The 18,295-nt window shown below is 43.2% G+C and overlaps 1 protein-coding gene across 1 annotated transcript in view; it reads left to right on the top strand.

Annotated features, from left to right (window-relative positions):
• FAM3B (FAM3 metabolism regulating signaling molecule B) overlaps positions 1 to 12,623 on the top strand; it is a 237,444-nt gene extending 224,821 nt beyond the window's left edge. Inside the window, exons 7-8 of the mRNA XM_085621228.1 lie at positions 6,184 to 6,316; positions 12,409 to 12,623. Of these exons, the coding sequence (XP_085477354.1) occupies positions 6,184 to 6,316; positions 12,409 to 12,498 (223 nt within the window). The 3' untranslated portion in view covers positions 12,499 to 12,623. The remainder of the gene's footprint in view (positions 1 to 6,183; positions 6,317 to 12,408) is intronic.
• The last annotated feature ends 5,672 nt before the right edge of the window (positions 12,624 to 18,295 follow it).

The raw sequence follows: 18,295 nt of genomic DNA, 5'->3' as shown, positions 1-18,295 counted from the left end.
CCTTCCTTTTTACGGCTGACATCCCCCCATGACCCTCGTGCAACATTTCCATCAACCTTGTCCTTAATGAAGACGGAACAACCAACTTATCACCTCTTCTGACAATGCCATTAACCACGGATAATTCTTCCCACACATCTTTATAGCACTTAACATCCTCATCCAATTTCCAACCATAAACATTAGGTAACTGCTTGATTACCTTCACCAAAACAGAATCCAAAACAATTGCTTCTTGCCATTCCTTCTCCGTAATACCTTTACACACTTTTTCAATGCTAGCAACCATCCATTCTTCCTCATTCTCACAGTCGTTTTCTTTACCGGCCACCGGTAACCGGGATAAACAATCCGCATTGACGTTTCTCACCCCAGGTACATACTTCAAGTCAAAAGAATACTCCTGCAAACGATACAACCATTTTGCTATTCGTGGAGTGGCTCTTCCTGCACCTGCCGTTGTGAAGATGTCTATCAAAGGCTTATGGTCTGTATAAAGCTCAAACCTAATTCCCCATACATAGACCCTAAAATGTTGTGCACCCCACCAGCAAGCAAGAGCCTCCTTCTCAATAGTGGAATAGGAAGGTTCAACCCCTTTAAGGGTGCGTGAAGCAAAGGCTACTACTCTTTCTTTACCGTTGTGCCTCTGCATCAAAACAGCCCCCAAACCATAACCACTAGCATCTGTTACGATTATCGTTTCATGTTGTGGGTTGAAAGAAGATAACGCCGTAGCATTGGCAACTGCTTTTTTAACATTTGTGAATGCCGTTTGACATTCCTCAGACCAAACAAAAGGTACACCCTTTTTCATCAAACACCGCAAGGGATATACCAGTTCAGAAAAGTGATGAACAAATTTTGAATAATATTCAGCTAGACCCAGAAACGACCTCAATTGTTCTTTATCACAGGGAGAAGGAGCTTTCTCCAAATCAGCAACGAGATTCAGTTTCGGTTTGATGCCTTCACACGATAATGTGTGTCCCAAATATTCGACTGTAGGTTGAGCAAACTTACATTTTTGGAGACTAATCGTCAAACCAGCAGCCTCCAGTCTTGTTAGAACATCAAACAAAGTTGCATCGTGTTGGCTGTTGTTTTCCCCCCATATCAAAACATCATCTTGAAACACCAATACTCTTTGTATGCCCTTTAGTATCATTTGCATCACTCTCTGAAATACCGATGACGCTGACGCCAATCCAAACGGCATTCTTACAAATTGATATGCACCCTCGGGTGTAATGAATGAAGTGAGATGCTTTGATTCCTTATTTAAGCGCTCTTGGTGATAGGCGCTGGACAAGTCTAATGTGGTGAAACACTTGCCGCCAGCAATACTAGACAACATCTCATTAATGTGAGGTAATGGATGTCTGTCCACCCATATACATTCATTCAGGTCCCTCAAGTCCACACACATCCGAATATTTCCATTCGGCTTGTGTGCTATCACAATCGGACTCAACCATTCTGAAGCTTCTATAGCCTCAATCACACCCTCCTTACATAATCTTTCCAACTCGTCCTTTAATTTACCCCGTAAAGCCAGGGGTACATTCCGAACTCTATGTACTTTGGGTACAGCATCATTTTTCAAAATTATTCGGTGTTCGAACCTTTTGAGACATCCCAAACCGTTCTTGAATAAATTTGGAAATTCCCTGATCCATTTATTATCCTCCAACTCTGTTAACAAAACTTGTGAAGGATGATTTGGATCGAGCATAATTCCCAATTTTTTCTGCTCCACCCACCCCAATAGGCATTTTCCAGTTTCCACGACATATACTTTTGCTTCAGTTTCCCTTCCCTTGAAAGACATGTAAGCATTAAAATAACCAATAACAGGCAATTTGGTACCACAATAGCCTTGAGGTTCTACGTCAGTTGCTATCAATACCTCTCCATTCATCTCCTTACATTTTTGTTTGTCCACTATAGAAAATGGAGAACACGAATCGGCCCACATGGGAACATCCACTTTGTTTATATTGATTATGCACTTGGGAGGTACGTATCTATCAGAACTCTCCAGCCCTTGTAACTTGTAGTCACTTACTACCATCACTTCAATGTCTGACTCTATATCACTCAATTTTTCACTGACAGGTCGAACTGAAACACTTTCTCTTACCATATTCACTGATTTCTTTACATTATGGAAATCCTCCCCTTTGCAAACCCTAGCAAAATGACCAATTCTTCTACACTTATAACAACAGGTCTTCAAGGCTGGACAGTGGTTTGCCTCCGCAGTATGTTTGCTACTCCCGCACCTATAACATACTTTCCCTTTTATAACGTTGTCTTGTTTCACATACGGAGGTTTCTTTTCATCATTATCTGCCTTGGAATTCTTTTTAGCGTGTACAACACATACTTTGCTAGTATCTGAATCAGCTTTAAATTTGGCATCCGCTAAATCCTTAACGTATTGGGACGTGTTCTCAATGCGTTTTGCAATTTCTAAGGACTTATCTAAAGAGGGATCTTTTAAATCTAATAATTTCTCTTGAATTTTAGAATTATTTGTTCTATTTATTAATTGGTCCCTAATGATTTCGTCCCTCAAATCTTTGAATTTACACGTAATTGCTAGTCTCCGTAGGGCAGCAACGTATTGCTCAATTTTCTCGCCTTGTTTTTGAACTCGGGAGAAAAACTTGTGCCTTTCGACCACAATACTTAATCTTTTGCCAAAATTCTCTGACAATGCGGACATTGCGCTTTCATATATGTCATGCTGATCATCATCAGATTCAGAGTTTTCATTTTCAACATGTTGAGTGAAACTTGGCAATGTGCTTAATACTTTCCTACCTTCAACCCCCAAACTTAATTTCAAAATAGCAAACTTCCTTTTGGGCAAAAATACATCCCCACCTATAGCCTCTAAATATGTGACAAAAGCCTCCTTCCAGTCCTCCCATTCCATACAGGTAGGACCTGGTTCTTGCAGAAAGGTAGGAGGTGGAGGAATGTTTTGCGTGGCCATCACGTGGTATAACAATACAAAATCCTACAGACACAAACTCTCAGCCAATTACACTATGAGAATTGCTCGTGTAAAGATGTGACACTAAATCCCCCTTTTTTTTTTTATATAACGTTCAAACTCAGAGACAAACTGCAGATCGGTTTCTACAAAATAAGAACTTGGCACATTTAGGGAAATTTCGTGTACAGCGTTCGTGTTCCCAATTGTTGGTCTAATTGAAGAACACTTGCTGACTCTTCATAACGCTGTGACAGTAATTAGGCAACGCGCGGAGATAACATGAGCCACAGTTTTATGCACCGATCACGAAGTATGTTCCAAATGTGGCGTTGTGTCGATCCGCTCTTGTTACTGTGCACCTTCCAGTAACTAGGCAACGCGCGGAGACCGCATTTAGCTCATAGACCCATGCACTAATCACAGCGCACGTACCAGACGTGACGTTGTGTTGACTCGCTCCAATCACCGCTTTCCTTTCAAGATTCCAGACGACACTTTCCTTCCTCGAGAACATGAAGAAAGACGGGCTATGCACGCTCAAGAAAAGTTTTGCTTCAAAGAAAATGGCAACCGATCCACGCGCGCTCAGCAGCCGTTCACCGCTTCTTCAAATGTCAACAGGTACGTTTCAACTCCAACATGTGCAACGGCTCGATCATTATTTGGCGCACATCGTACTCTTCAAAGTTGCATTCCCTTTTTACAAAATCATCCAGTTCAGTCGTTAAGATAGCGCGGTTATAAATCTTCAGGAAATAAACACCCGTGCCACTGCAGGTTTAGTATCGTCACGTCGTACAGTTCAATCACGTCGTACAGTTCAGTCACATACAACGTGCAAAACACTCTCCTTCTTCAAATTTTTTTTTCAAGTTGACAGATGTCATCACTCAACATCAATTGTCAACTTACTCACGTAAAGTACAGTTCCTCAATAATCCGGAAATAGGGTGCCAGTCAACTTGCTTCCGATTCTTCCCATGTAACTTGCTTATTTCAAGTACAATCAGCTAGCATCCAACAGCTCGACACCTTTTTCCAAGTAATTTCTACGCCACAATTGACTCCATACGACTGGGGGTCTTCTTCCAAATGTTCTCTTGGAACTCAAATCACCTGTGCAGATATTAGTTGATTATTGATCCCATCCTCGTCGCCATTTTTAAAGACTACAGGATCCATGTAAGTCAACTAGAAAGGTAGATTTAATTAGATACAGAGAACAACCCCCAGAGGTATCTTCTCAGCTCCTCAGCCAAGCCTCACTGAGGAATGCACAATCTAGAATCCCCAGAGAGACTTCGTTGCTAGGAGACTGAGTGACAACATACAAGAATATACAGAGCAATATTTCCCACAAGAAATATAACACAAGTTATCATCTGCGAGCTAGTGATAGCTCGCGACGGATCTGTAGAAGACCGCTGGATTAGACTGCTATGTGTCCTAGTGGCAGCACTTGCCTCAATTCTTCTTCCTGAAAATCCGTGGAGAGCTGCTCTTTAGGTATAAGAAGTCTCTCTTGTCTCTTTTGGACTGCAGAGTCAGTTCCCTGATGGAACTGACTGTCAGGGCTACATAACCTTATTGTGTGTGCAAGTATCTTCCTGTACTCGCCATCAAGGCGCAAAGCTGCGACACACAGCAAGAGATGCTGCTACCTCTTGTTTGTGGTGTTCCTCCTCCGCTGTCCAAGGTTTCCACCACACCACTTTTGGAGTCCAAGCCTCAACTTCCTTCAGGTGCCAGTTCACTCAAAGGATTTGTGCACCCCCCATCCTTTTCTTCTGATTTGCCTTTTTTGGCTGGGGTGAGGTCAGTGCCTGGCGGCTGTTTTCTTGCTCCACACATGGCTGGTATGGGGCATGGGCAGCAACCTTAACCGAGGCCAGGGTGGGCCACCGAACCCAGGAGTGGGACCCCCAACTGTTTGCTTCTGCTTTATTGGTCTATCTCTAACCAGCCTCTTCACTGCCTAGAAGCATGGAGCTGCTCCGGAGCTAACAGAAATGGCGACCAGCCATTGCGACCAACCATGGCGACCAGACATGGAGCTATGTTGGCTCTGCTCCTATCAAATGTAAATTAGATAGATGTTGCAAGTGTCTCTTTTAAATTCAGTTTCTTCAGACCTCAGGTCTGACTGTCTGGAAAAAACCTCCTCTTGGTTAGTCAAATAAAAAAAAACATATAGATGTTGCAATTATTTCTTGGAAATTGGATTGTCTCATACGAACCTTATCTGCCTCTTTATCATTCTTTTTGTACAATAAATCAAATCGCTGGTACGTGTCTTGTAAGTTATGAAGCTATGACCCCCACCGAAAGCTGAACAGTGTTTTCTAGCAAAGGAATCTTCATTTAGAATTGAATTGAGTTGGTTTTGAAATTCTTCGCAAATTTTCCAAATCCTGCAATTCGTGCCCCACCATGTTCGCTTTCCCCCTCTGGAAAATATGTTCATCAAATATGCTTATTATGTTTTTTTTATCGTCCGTGCAATGAATACACCACAGTTTTTTTTCTTAGTAATTTAATGTACTTGGGCATGCAGGACTTTTTATCTCCATTTTACCATCAGTAGCTTTTCTAATTAAGAGGCCATCCTCCAACCCCTGCAAGAGCCGTCCAAACTGCTGAGAAAACATCTGCCGTCCAGACAATTTCCATCGTCATGATTTTCCATCCGAAAAATTGCTACGTTGGATGACTTAAAAATCCCCTCAAAATTTGGGGAGAAGTAGGTGTACTGTACTAAGAACGCCAGGGACTTGCAGAAATACAACAAAAAGAATCTTCACTGACATTCTCCATGCCTCGGATGTTGAAAAGTACGAAACCTTGGTGGCTGCGGTTTTATGGAATAAGATTGTTTCTCAGATTTGATATTATACATGAAACAGTGAAACTGAGTAACGTGAATGAGTTACGTGGTCATGGTTTTAACAGTCTTAAGATAAACAATTATAAACTGGGGTGAGTTATTAGAAGGCTCAAACAAGAAGCTGCAGAGGCTCCTACAAATGACAGAGCACTTTTTGATATCTGAGTTGTTGAAATCTTGCTCCACGGCGCATAGGCATTGCATATTAACATGACCCTTTTCAGATGCATAGGCGAATTGACATAGCACAATGGAAGCCTATGAATTTCAATTCTTGTGTCTTTGCACCTAGATTGAGCGAGGATGCTAAGAAAACCATAGAGGGGCTCGGTTGTAAAGAGATCCGCAACATACGCTTCAGGTCAAGTTGGGTGTGCATCGCGATCAAAGGCATGGCATTGCCAGGTGACCTTCAGAAAGAAAAGGTAAGAGACTCTGGGCCTCCTCATTATGGTGATATATAGGGGACTTTAATGCATGCATAACTGGTTCTTCTGTGCTCCATTTTCATTGGTCCTCTCTAGTGACTCGGGCATAGGTGATATTTGTAGCCCTCAAGCTTCCCAGAGAATGTTGGTTAGGTACCCTGAGATGCCTGCGGGGAGCAGGGGCTGGAGTGCGGGCAGCTTCTTGATTTGACGTCAGTCATTTCCCAATTGAGAGGAATGGATGGTTGTTTCTTTCTCTAGCGTACCGTTTGAATGAATCGTTATTTGTACTTGTATAACGGCGTTTTTACTGCTTTAACTGGCGTGGCCACCTGAGACGAGGAATCACAATAAGGTCACAATGGTGACCTGGGTGGATGCACCTCCTTCGCTCTGGGCAATTTCCTGCAACCACCCTGCCACTCCTGCCATTCCTCTACCAAGGCCCCTGAATGAATGGCCAGGATCTAGTGGTTGAATGGCCGGTGGTGGGAAAACATCAGCTTGTTGGTGAAAGCACTGTCATGTTGAGCTAAGCGTGCTTCCATAACCCACTTCAAGGCGGCCTGTCAGATAAGGCACCTTGTGGAAAACGCTAGGAACCTCCTACTTCCTGCGTACTTCTAGGGGCCTTATACTTGGGATTACTTCACATACATGCAGATCATCAAAAGAATTGCTTGAACTCCCTTTTTGTCAGAGGGTACTTGATCAACCCAGGAGCATCTCATCGTGCTTTGTTGGGTAACAAGAGCAGCCTTTTCTTTTCCAGACTCAGGAAATCCCTGGGGATATCCCATAGCCCTATCTGCTGTAAATGTGCTAGTGGCTAGCAATCCCCTGAGTTACAATGAGTGGAGCTATGGCTGGCTCTAAGTTTACAGGCTCCACTTGAATGTCATCCTTACTAATGGCCAGCCACATAACAAACTGGCCATCAAATACCCCCCAGATGATTATTGCACAGCCGAGGTTTGATGGGATGCTGGTGAAAAGGAGATATTGTATGTAATGTGCTTTGCTGTATCTATGTCTCCGCCACCCCATTGTAACTGGTGGCTGTGCATTGCCTTCAGCTATGCCTTGTAATATCTGAGGATAGAGACTGGCCGATTTCCAGTACTCGGGTTGCCACGCCACATTCAAACTAACTATTCATGGTACATAGGGTGTGCTCCATGGGTACGCCCTGAGTCCATGGCCCCATCAGACTGAACCAGCTGTACACATCCTGCAGTCATGCATAGTAACCTAAAAACATAGCTATATCCTACAAAAAGGTTTGTGAAAGGAATGCCCCATGCATGATGCTCATGTGCATTTATCTGATGTCCCAGTTTTTTTATTTTGTTCCCAGCCTCTTGCCAATCTAGTGTATGTGCAGATGCCTAGACCTGTCCTGTGACCCCGAAAGGGGCACACCAAGCACGCCTGTGTTTGTGTGACAGTAGATTACAATCCCTGGCATACGTTTAGCATCCACAGCTGTGGTGGCAGCATACCAAGTTTTGTGAATCAACCTTTTTACCTGGGACACTGAAGTGGAGGTCTACTGGCCCACTCATGTAAATTCCACTACTGTACGCAAACCCAGATCCTAGCTTTAACTTGGGCGGTGGGAGTGGAGGAGGTAGGGGGTGTGTGTGTATCGGTGTGTGTGCTGTGGTACATGCATTGTGTGTATGAGAGAGCTAGAGTAATGGAGGCATGTGGATACCAGTTGGGAGACCCTGGCTTGTTTCTATCCACAAGGTGCCAGTGTGGTTGTTTTTCCAGACAGTGGAAGTGTATTGCTAACATTCCTGAAATCGGAGGAAACTAGATATTGAAGTGGGGAAAAAGGAGACAGGGCTCCTTTAGAAATTCAGTTAGGTCCTTTTGCAGAAAGATCTTATTACAGCTTGTTATTACTGTTCCTGAAATTGACTTTTAGTCTCATGAGAACTCGCGTGAGCTACCTCACCACTTGCTATGTCAGATTTACTGACATCAGCCCAGCCTGCCCTTCATTTAGCATATTTGTATGTCCGGACTTAGGCTCTCTATTCACTGGCCAACACGCTTCTTTGCTATCTGTAAGCAATACAATGCACTCCAATGGGATAAACAAACAATCAAAATCAAAAAAGTCTCCCATTCAACGTGCATTTCTCCTATAGGTACAAATCTGTACGATCTATGACACAAATTACTATGAACCCATGAAGATTAATATTATTCCAATGTACTTTCATTCAAAATCATTCTAGTATATGTTATTAAATGTGTTACTTTACAAAATTAATTTCCCATGAAATATTTGAAAATTCCTTTTTCCAGGCTAAATTTACCAAAGATCAAACTCTGTATTCTCAACGTACTCATTCATACTCTATCAAACTCTAGATAAAAACTGTAGCTCCTGGAAAATATAAGCAGTACCCAAAGAAATAGTGTAATGGATTTAGTTCACGTATTTTGCACTGATGGTCCCAATTCGATGAAGCAGGCACAAGCGGTCAATTCATGTTTCGGTGGCCACTTTTCCCATGTTGCCCCCTTCTTCAGGGCCAGCATGCATTGAAATCTTTAATACTTTACAGCTTCAGGGTTTCTTTTATCTACAATTAATGAAACCAACAGACTTGTGAAACTATGTTCTGTCAGAGATGGTTATATATGTATATCCTGTTCATTATCCAATAAACAGTTCCACCCTAAGCTTCAAAATGATAACAATTCACCACACGTGTGCCAATTAAACCCCTTGCCACGTGTGTAAAACACGTGTGTAAAAAACAAACAGTACACCACCTAAACTGAAAATACACTAGGGATACAGAGTGTAGAGAAAAAGATGCCCAAACTCTGTCCCATAGACATTTCATATATTATTCACTTTGCAGGAGGGCTCATACATATTCACTATGCACATTCATTGGAAGATGTTGAATGTGGGTTTGCTATATATGTATATATCTCCTGCATGAGAAAACAGACTTAATCACCTAACGATCAGGACATCACTTAGTGAAAAATAGAGCTCTTAGTTACATAGGCTAAAAAGCATAGGCTCACATACGCTTGCTGTTATCCTTTATAAGGCCTACATCCCGGCTTTCAGATCCTGGTATCAATTAATGTCTTAATCCAATGTTGCCAATTTGTTTTGTAAATAGCCAGTTCATTGACTCCCTACCAATTATGGCTAAGCTTAGGGATCACTTTCACATTGTTGGGATCTACATGTTTTAACCAATTAGAGAAACTACATTAACCACCCAAAACTTCGCTTGGCAGCAGAGGTGTGCATAATTACAATATTCCGCCCAACACTGAGACTATTATCACTTGCCAAGAGGTTTCTCAGGTCCATGTGTGATCTGCTGCTCCAGTCATGTTTTTTTCCTTTGAATTCGTAGAATTGCAATGGACTAAACAAGACTTAAAGTCCTAGAATTCAAAGAAAACAAGCATTGGCATAGCCAATAGGTCTCGCCTTTGGGACCTTATAAGTGTTTAGCCATGCAACAGTTGCATAACTAAATACTTATAAGGTCCCAAAAGTGATCGCGATCAAACATCAAAGAGGCCGTGTGGCTGCGAAAGTAAATTGCGGTAAAGCGCTGCGCGCGCGCCCGTGCACATGCACTGTAGCTCTAGGCTGGCCTGGTAGCACTTTTTGGAGCCCTCTCAATAAGTCTCGCCAGAGCAGCGCATGCGCTGGGTCAGGCGAGACCTAAAAACTGGACGGGAACAGCACATCACGCATTGACCTGGAAAACTTGGCAGAAATATGTCTGTTTACTTCCTCAAACATGCTTCTGTCTTCTGGCCTTTAGACTTATTTCCTTACCTCCGGAGGCAGAGTTCCCATACGCATTTTACCCTCAAAGGTGTAAAGCATTTGTACCATTCTCCCTTTCCTCCTCAAATACATCTGGGCTGTTTCCTGAATACTGAGATCCACTCCCTATCTCGGTCAGGTAATTTAGTCAAAAGCCATTTTTAAATGGTAAGGACACTGAAACAGTAGGCATACACATCTTTCAATGTCTACATAGATAGTATCTCTCACATTGATACTTGGTCTCATTTGGTATTTCATGTAATTTGCACGCCACCTCAGCGCCCATTAATAAAAAGGTTAAGAAAAGAAAACAGATCCTATACAATTTAGGTCTCTCTTACACCATGCGTGCTCTGTGCTGCGAGACATATGCTACGGTTTACCATTCAGTGGCATTACAACCTGCCGACAGTATTCCATTAATTGTTTTCATTGTCACTGTCGTTTGCAATCTTTTGCTTGCTTACCTTCCGTAGGCTTCTTTCCTTTCCTGTGTTAGCTCAGGCTCATCTGTTTGTTGAACGCAGGTTTATCCCTGCAGGATAAGGCTGTGCGGGAGGCCTTCCCCCACAACTTCACTTTAGCAACCTTGCTTAGCTGGCTTCTGATCCCACTACCCTGCATCAAAAAAACCTGAAGGGTCTTTGTTCGTCGGTGTGCAACTTGTTCGCCAACGCTTTGGGAGTCCTCCCAAGGATGTAACAGCTCCTTGTCATTGTTTGCGGCCAACTTAGGTTGCCTTTTGGCCTGATCGTACTGAATGCTGGCTCTCTCCACCTCGCCCTTTATGGCAGGATCCGAAGCGATGCAGTCAGGATCTCTGGTTGCATGGCTACAGCTCACTGCACTGCCAATTGGCTGCTTATGTTTGCCGCCAGTTGTCTGTGGGAGCAGGATAAACAGATCACAGAAATAAGATAACTGTAAATAAATTATTCTTCTGATATTTCTTACGGACCTCATCTCCACCTTTCGTCCCTGCTTTATCCTGCATTTGAAAGCCCTGCTCGTCCTCATACTTCCTGTCCCATCCCTGGGACCGGAAGTGGTACCCAGTGACCTGTCTGAGGACCTTCTGGGAGGACTCTCCACTGCAGAGTGCTAAAGTTCTGAAGGCATGAAACACACCACCACCTTTCAGGAGAAAGGCAAGCATGATTCTAAAAAACCAGACACCAAGGGGCATATTTATGGGATTTGTAGTGGCAGGATTGGTTTTATGCAGGCAATAGCACTTTCCGGTGCAAAAACAATCCCTACGGGTGTTTTCCTCTTTCTATGTGTGCTGCAGAATGGTTCATTAACACATAGAAGTGGCACAAAGTGCCTGCAGTAGTGCAAGCTTCCTTGACACGCTGAATGCGTGAAGTACTTCATCAGGGATGCAAGGCTCCCTAACAAATGAAACAGGTGCATTATGGAAATCAGCAGTACATGCTTCCTGACATTAACTCTCTCTCTCTTTCAATCTGTCTCTCTCAGGACTGATGTAATATAAACGGCAGCAGAGCAAACTTCCCTCACACATGCACACAACAGGTCCAGTTGGAGCAGTGCATGCATTGTACAAAACAGGCACAGTAGAGGTAGCAGTAATGCATGTCTCCCTCAGAAAAATAACAGATAGAAGGAGGAATGCACACATAAAAAGGAAAAAACGAGGATAAAATACAATATTTCTCCTAGTTACGCCTCACCTCAAGAGACATAAGATTTTGACGCGTTCCCTGGTTTACAAGTCCTTTTAAATCTCAGAATACGTCAAGAAACATGGGAGCTGCATGGAAACACCCAACGCAACGCCCATGGAACGCCTTGTAAGGCAACTCAGCAATTTGCGCTGCCTTGCCTAAATACATATTTCCATTTAAAGCCAAAGTGTCTGTGTGTGGCTTCATAAATATGCTTTGGTGGTTTGCGTCACAAAAAGTGACGCCACGGCGGCAAGGGGCTCATAAATATGCTTCCAGAGTCGCCTTACGTCCCAAAGCTGCCTTGATATTATCCTGAGATGCACGTTTAGCAGCTGTAACCTACCTTAGATAACAGTAATTATATAACAAATTGTGCGCGGGCAGGTGTCATGGGAGACGATTGCCAGTGACCCCCCCCCCACCTGATAAAACCTCCCTTGTTGCCTTGATTCTTCGTGCCTGGTGCTGTATTGCATTTAATGCCTCAGTTGAATTACCTGTCCTCTGTTGCATGGCAGGGCATGTGTTTATTTGTTCCACGACTGTTGTATTGCTCTCGTTTGCAGATCAATCACTCTGACAACAACAAGAATCGCTACGCCGGATGGCCAGCAGAGATCCAGATCGAAGGCTGCTTGCCGAGAGATTTGAAATAAACCTGTTCACAGTTCGAAGAAGAATCCCTATATTTTATCAGGAATCCCCGCCACGTTTAATATGTGCACCAAAATGTAATATAATACTGCTGATGACTTATTAAAGAAATCTGTAAATATTGTAATCTCGTTTCGTACCATTTATTGGTTTTTTGTCTGATCTGAAGCCATCCCTCGAAGAAGGGAACAGACCACTGGTCTCGTCTGATGTCTGCCTTGGTTGTTTGTAAATGAACTGGTTCTGTCTTAGATAATTAAACATGTTTTGATAAAGGTAATCGTTTTGGCGTTCGTGTGGTGAAAGGGTTATTACATGGTTCATTAACACACAGAAGTGGCACAAAGTGCCTGCAGTATTGCAAGCTTCCTTGTCACGCCGAATGCGTGTCGTACCTTATCAGAAATGCAAGGTTCCCTAACATATTGAACAGGTGCATTATAGGCATCAGGAGTACATGCTTCCTAACGTTAACCCGCTCTCTCTCTCTCACGCACACACAAACACTCTCTCTTTCTCTAAAGCTGTCTCTCTCTATCTCTCTCTCTCTCTCTCTCTAAATCTGTCTCTCCCAGGACTGATGCAATACAAATGGCAGTATTGCAGACTTCCCTCACACACGCGCGCACACACACACACACTCTCTCTCTCTCTCTCTCTCTCTCTCTCTCTCTCTCTCTCTCTCTAAATCTGTCTCTCCCAGGACTGATGCAATACAAATGGCAGTAGTGCAGACTTCCCTCACACGCGCGCGCACACACTCTCTCTCTCTCTCTCTCTCTCTCTCTCTCTCTCTCTCTCTCTCTCTCTCTCTCTCTCTCTCTCTCTCTCTCTCTCTCTCTCTCTCTCTCTCTCTAAATCTGCCTCTCAGGACTGATGCAATACAAACGGCAGCAGTGCAGACTTCCCTCACACACGCACGCACACAGGTCCAGTAACATCAGTTCATGCTTTGTTCAAAACAGGGACCGAAGAGACTGCAGTGATGCAAGCCTCCCTCACACACATAACCGATACAGTGGAAGCAGTGGAAGCTTCCTTCAGTTATCAAGCAGATACTACACAGGCAGGAATATGGAAAGCTTCCCTCTTCACAGATACAACATGACCAGCATTCATTTTTCCACAATAAAAGGCAGACAGCTGGAGTGTCAGCTCGCTCACACATGCGCGCACACAGAAACCAATATGCACACTCGCTCAATTCAGAACAGAGAGTCAAGTGTCTTACCCACACTGGACAGCCACAAAACAAACAGCAACAGTGCAAATGAGACACACACACCCTCTCTAGGTCCAAAACCTTCAGAATAGTTATGTTATGTGTATTTTTGTATAGCGCATGACTCGCCTGGGAGGGTGTCCTGCCTCTGAAGCAGTAGCTGTATGGGTTCAGTCTGTGCCGGGGATTGGTGAAGAACCAGGGCTTCTGTTTCTTGGCTGAATTTTAAGAACTGAAGAGGAGGATCTGATGGACAGGGGCGGTCTTTCCAACGAGGAGAAGGTCCAACCGCTGGATCTGGTTCTGAGATTGACGAGTGCTTGTTTGTGGATTGGGAGCCGGTGCAGGGTGATGTGATTGTTGGGTGGGAGGTTGGGGGTGATCCTGGCTTCTGAGTTTTGTTTGGTCTAGAATCTTCTGGCCAGTTGCGCGTTGATTCTAGCATAGAGTAAGTTGCTGTAGTACAGCTTGCTGAAGTGCAGGCTTTAAACAAAACAGGTACAGTAGTAATGCAAGCCTCCCTCATACACATAGAAAATAAACCGTGTAAGCCTAGAGTGGCCAACACAATTACTTGGCAATGGGGAAGCCTTCCCCAACACCTATGTAATCTTAATGGGAGCTGTGTGAGCTAGTTCTGGGAGGCCAGTGGCGCTCTGGGTGGAGTGTGGGATGAGTAAGCTGGGAAGGTAGTTCAAAGTGACCCCCTCCAAAGTTTGTGTACGAGTAAGAGAACATTAAATTCAATACTTTATGTGATGATTAACCATTGAAGAGATTTTAGTGGTGGACTGATGTCCCCAAGATTTTCAGCGAATAGATGAGTCAGGCTAGAACATGTAGTCTCCTTTGTTGCTTACATGAGATTTTGCCTGAGAATCCTCCCACATACTCACTGCAGTACTTGATGCTTGAGAGGGCCCCTGCTGTGGGCACGGGGATTAGGCCTTTTGTTTCAAGAAGTGAGCTGATCACTTGAGGGGATGTTAGGATGTTTTGATTTATCTTTTTTATTTTGGTTTCCTCACACAATAATTTGTTTCAGTAAATATTGTTTGGTTTAAAGGCCCAATTGTTGTGAAAGACTTCGCTTTAAAAAGTTCTTTTCGTTTTGATAGGTGGCCATTTGTTTTGAAATGTCTTGGTTGTTTATTTAGTTTCAGTAATGTTTTTGTTTAAGCGTTATTATTTGGATTACTTTGTTCATATTACCAGACAAGGTTTTGGTTTTATAGGAATTGTTTATGTAAGCGCCATCTTACTTAAAATCAACCCAGATCCAACTACCTATATGATGTGTGAATTGCAACATAGCAAGAGAGAGAATTGACACAGGTGGACATGACCAGCTGACATCTTATGAGGGCTGCAGTGAGCTTGGGGAGAGAGATAGCTGCTGCGTGCAGATGGCACATTCTATGCTCTCTCTCTATATATATATATTTATATATATGTATATATATATCAATCCAACGCTGAACACTTTACCCAAACAGCATATTGTGGACTCAAAAATCTTTGCAGAAAGTGATTTATTCACACTGGTGTCTCTGACAAACTCTACGCGTTTCGGGGACAATCCCCTTGATCATTGCTTATAACTTTGGCGTCGTTTGATGAATCTTCGTGAAATTTTCCAAACAAATTCTTTGTTCATATCAGCTTCTATGTGGGAAGTTTGGGGGTGATTCTTCAAGGGGGGCAGAGAAAAGAGGGGGGTCCCAAAACATGTTTTCTCCATGTTAATTTCCATAGGAAACTTTAGACAAGGCTACAAGTCGAACGGGTGAAGAGAATTGCCCCAAATTTGGCAGGGAGAAGGGTCTTGGTCTAGAAAGCACGCTTTTGTTTATTTGGTGTAAATCCGTTCAGTAGTTTTGGAGAAATATCGAAATTTACAGATATCGATATTTGGAAATTCTGCCATCTGATTGGCTGAGGCGTTACAGGCACGAGCTTGCTGCTTATTGGCTGTGAGCGGTTGCAACTAGGAAGTGTTGGCCGCCATTTTGTGACTCCGTTGAAACGAGTAAGGAGGAAAAAGGGCGAAAAAAGTAGGGGAGGGTAGGAGCGCTGTAACGTCAGTGGGGTGTTTAGGGTGTGCTATACAGGGAGTGTGAAGCGAAGTATTTAGTCCTACCGGTGTGAAAGTGCTGTTTTGACGAGGGTGGTGAGGTGAGGTGCCGGTACACTCGGCGATGAAAGCGTGTGCCTTAACCATGAGCTGAGTGCTGTAAACTGATGTGCTGAAGTATTTATCTCTACCGGTGTGAAAGTGCTTTCTTGCGCAGAGTGAGATGGTGCTGAGGTGAGGTGCCGGTACACTCGGGGAAGAAGGCGTGTGCCTAAACCGTGAGCTGAGTGGTGTAAACTGATGTGGTCTGGGTGCTGTATCATACTGGCTGCTGTAGGATAGCTGTGCAGGTGGTGTTGGTATGCGTTTAGAGTATAGCGGGAGTGGGAAGCAAACTACTCACTGGTACTGGTCTGAAGACTGGGATGAAACCGTGAGCGTAAGCCATGAGCTGATTGGTGTAAAGTGATGTGTGTGGGCGCCGTAAAATACTGGCCACTTTAGCATATCTGTGTAAGTAGTGTTATTATGCGTTTATACTATACAGGGATTGGGAAGCGAACTACTCACCTCTACTTTCTGAAGATTCGAATGCAGTGTTTTAGGAAGCAGGAGTAAAGAAATAATCCTAAAGAATATAATGCAGAATGTTGCAGTGCCACAGAAGAGCAATAGTGAAATCAGGTGTGTCTAAGAAAGTGGCTGTGTGTAATAAAGCGATGGAGTCTGAAAGTTATATAAAGAGTGTCTTTATTTAAGTGCCATAAATGGATCCACTGGTGCAAGAGGTAAGGCATTCAGTTGAGGCAAATTCCAACCGCTTCTGCTGTATTCAAACCTAAGCTCCTGCATCAGTGAATTCCACATTACATGTTACAGTTCCATGTGACATAAACAATACCTATTACACTTGAATGACTCGAAATTCTATAATGAAAATAAAGGTAGGATACGATTAGCACATGTATCCTTTAAGAAAAGAAACAACAACAAAGAATTGCATAGTGTAATCATCAAACTTCTTCGGTACCCTGGTACTCCTTTGTTGTAACACAAAATTATCAACAGTAGAACAGTCAGCAATCTCTTGTACGGTAGATTCAATCTGGTGCGTGTCAGAATTGGTGATAGTTGTAGTCACATCAGAACTTTGAGGAGGAACACAAAATTGTGCTTCTGAGAAGCACATTAGGTACCCTTCTCGTCAAACCATACATTATTGTCTTCAGCTCTTTCAAAATAAAATTCTTGTGCAAAGAGCTAAGGCACCGTGCTGAAGCAAAGTCCAACCGATTCTGTTATATTCAAATCTGAAACTGCTGCATTAGTGAATTCCACATTACATGTAACAGTTCCATGTGACATAAACAATAGCTATTAGACATGAATGACATAATTCTATAATGAAAATAAAGGTAGGATACGATAAGCACACTGTGCCAACCAGTTCCTAAACAATTTTTTTGATGTTGATCGCCAGTTCATGAGTAGAGGCTGAGGATGAGTACATTTGTGTGAAAGGGCTTCGTGGATAACAGGCAGGCAGAGAGACGTGTGCACAAAGAATAGAGATGGTTTCAAAATGGATGTCGGGTTTAGGCTAATTTAGGAAGTAAATAGCGTATTTGGATAGGCCATACATCACCCATCCCTGGTTAGACTGGAGACGTAAGGGGCAATAATGTAAACAGAGTTCAAATGCCTGAGCATACTTAGAAAGTTATTATATGAAAATAGTTCAATTGAAGTGTATTAAAAAAAATTGGAAGGAAAAAGTCAAAAAAGTTGGTAAAAATCAATCCAAGAAGAAAGCGAATTTCTTGCAAGTCTTGAAGATTGCAGTCCGGAAGTTCTTCAGCAGCTTGAGATGCGTAATGTTCCAAGAGGTCATTGTTGACATCGTGTGAGAAAAGGGAAGCGATCCAATTCATATCTTCGAAGGGATAGTAATGTTCCTCGAATGTTGGAGCGGCAATTTGAATTGGCAGGCAATCCGCGATGTTGTCAAAGGTCGTACGTTGCAGTAGATCTTTCACGGCTGCCCAGAAATCCCATTCCGACACAATACCTTTTTGCGTTGCATCCGCTATTGCTCCACTGCCTGAACAATCGAGTTCATGGTTTTCAAAATACTCCATTACCTGCTGGATATTGGGAGCGATTGTTGGGATGTTGGCAAGGCATACATCCATTTGCCAGTCGAATGGGCAAGTTTTGCGATAGAAAGATGGTTGGACGCACATTGGATATGTGTAAATAAATGTCATGTTGTAGCTGGCTTCGATTAATAGATGGAGGCAGGTAGCTGAAAAGTAGTTCCATTTTTCACGGTATTGATGTAGCTTCGCGTAGAGGCGTATTCTGTCAGAGATTCTTGTTACCACAGGGAGCGCAGCCATTTTTAACAAGCAAAAATAGTAGTAGGATGGCCGCAAAGAGAGCGAGAATGTTGGGCACTGTTCCTGTTATTCCAGAGATGATCGGATGAATGAAGTGTGGTATT

The sequence above is a fragment of the Triturus cristatus genome, chromosome 8 (assembly GCF_964204655.1).
Source record: "Triturus cristatus chromosome 8, aTriCri1.1, whole genome shotgun sequence".
Lineage (NCBI taxonomy): Eukaryota > Metazoa > Chordata > Amphibia > Caudata > Salamandridae > Triturus > Triturus cristatus.
Note: the sequence above shows the minus strand (reverse complement) of the source record. Positions and strands in the feature narration are given on the sequence as shown.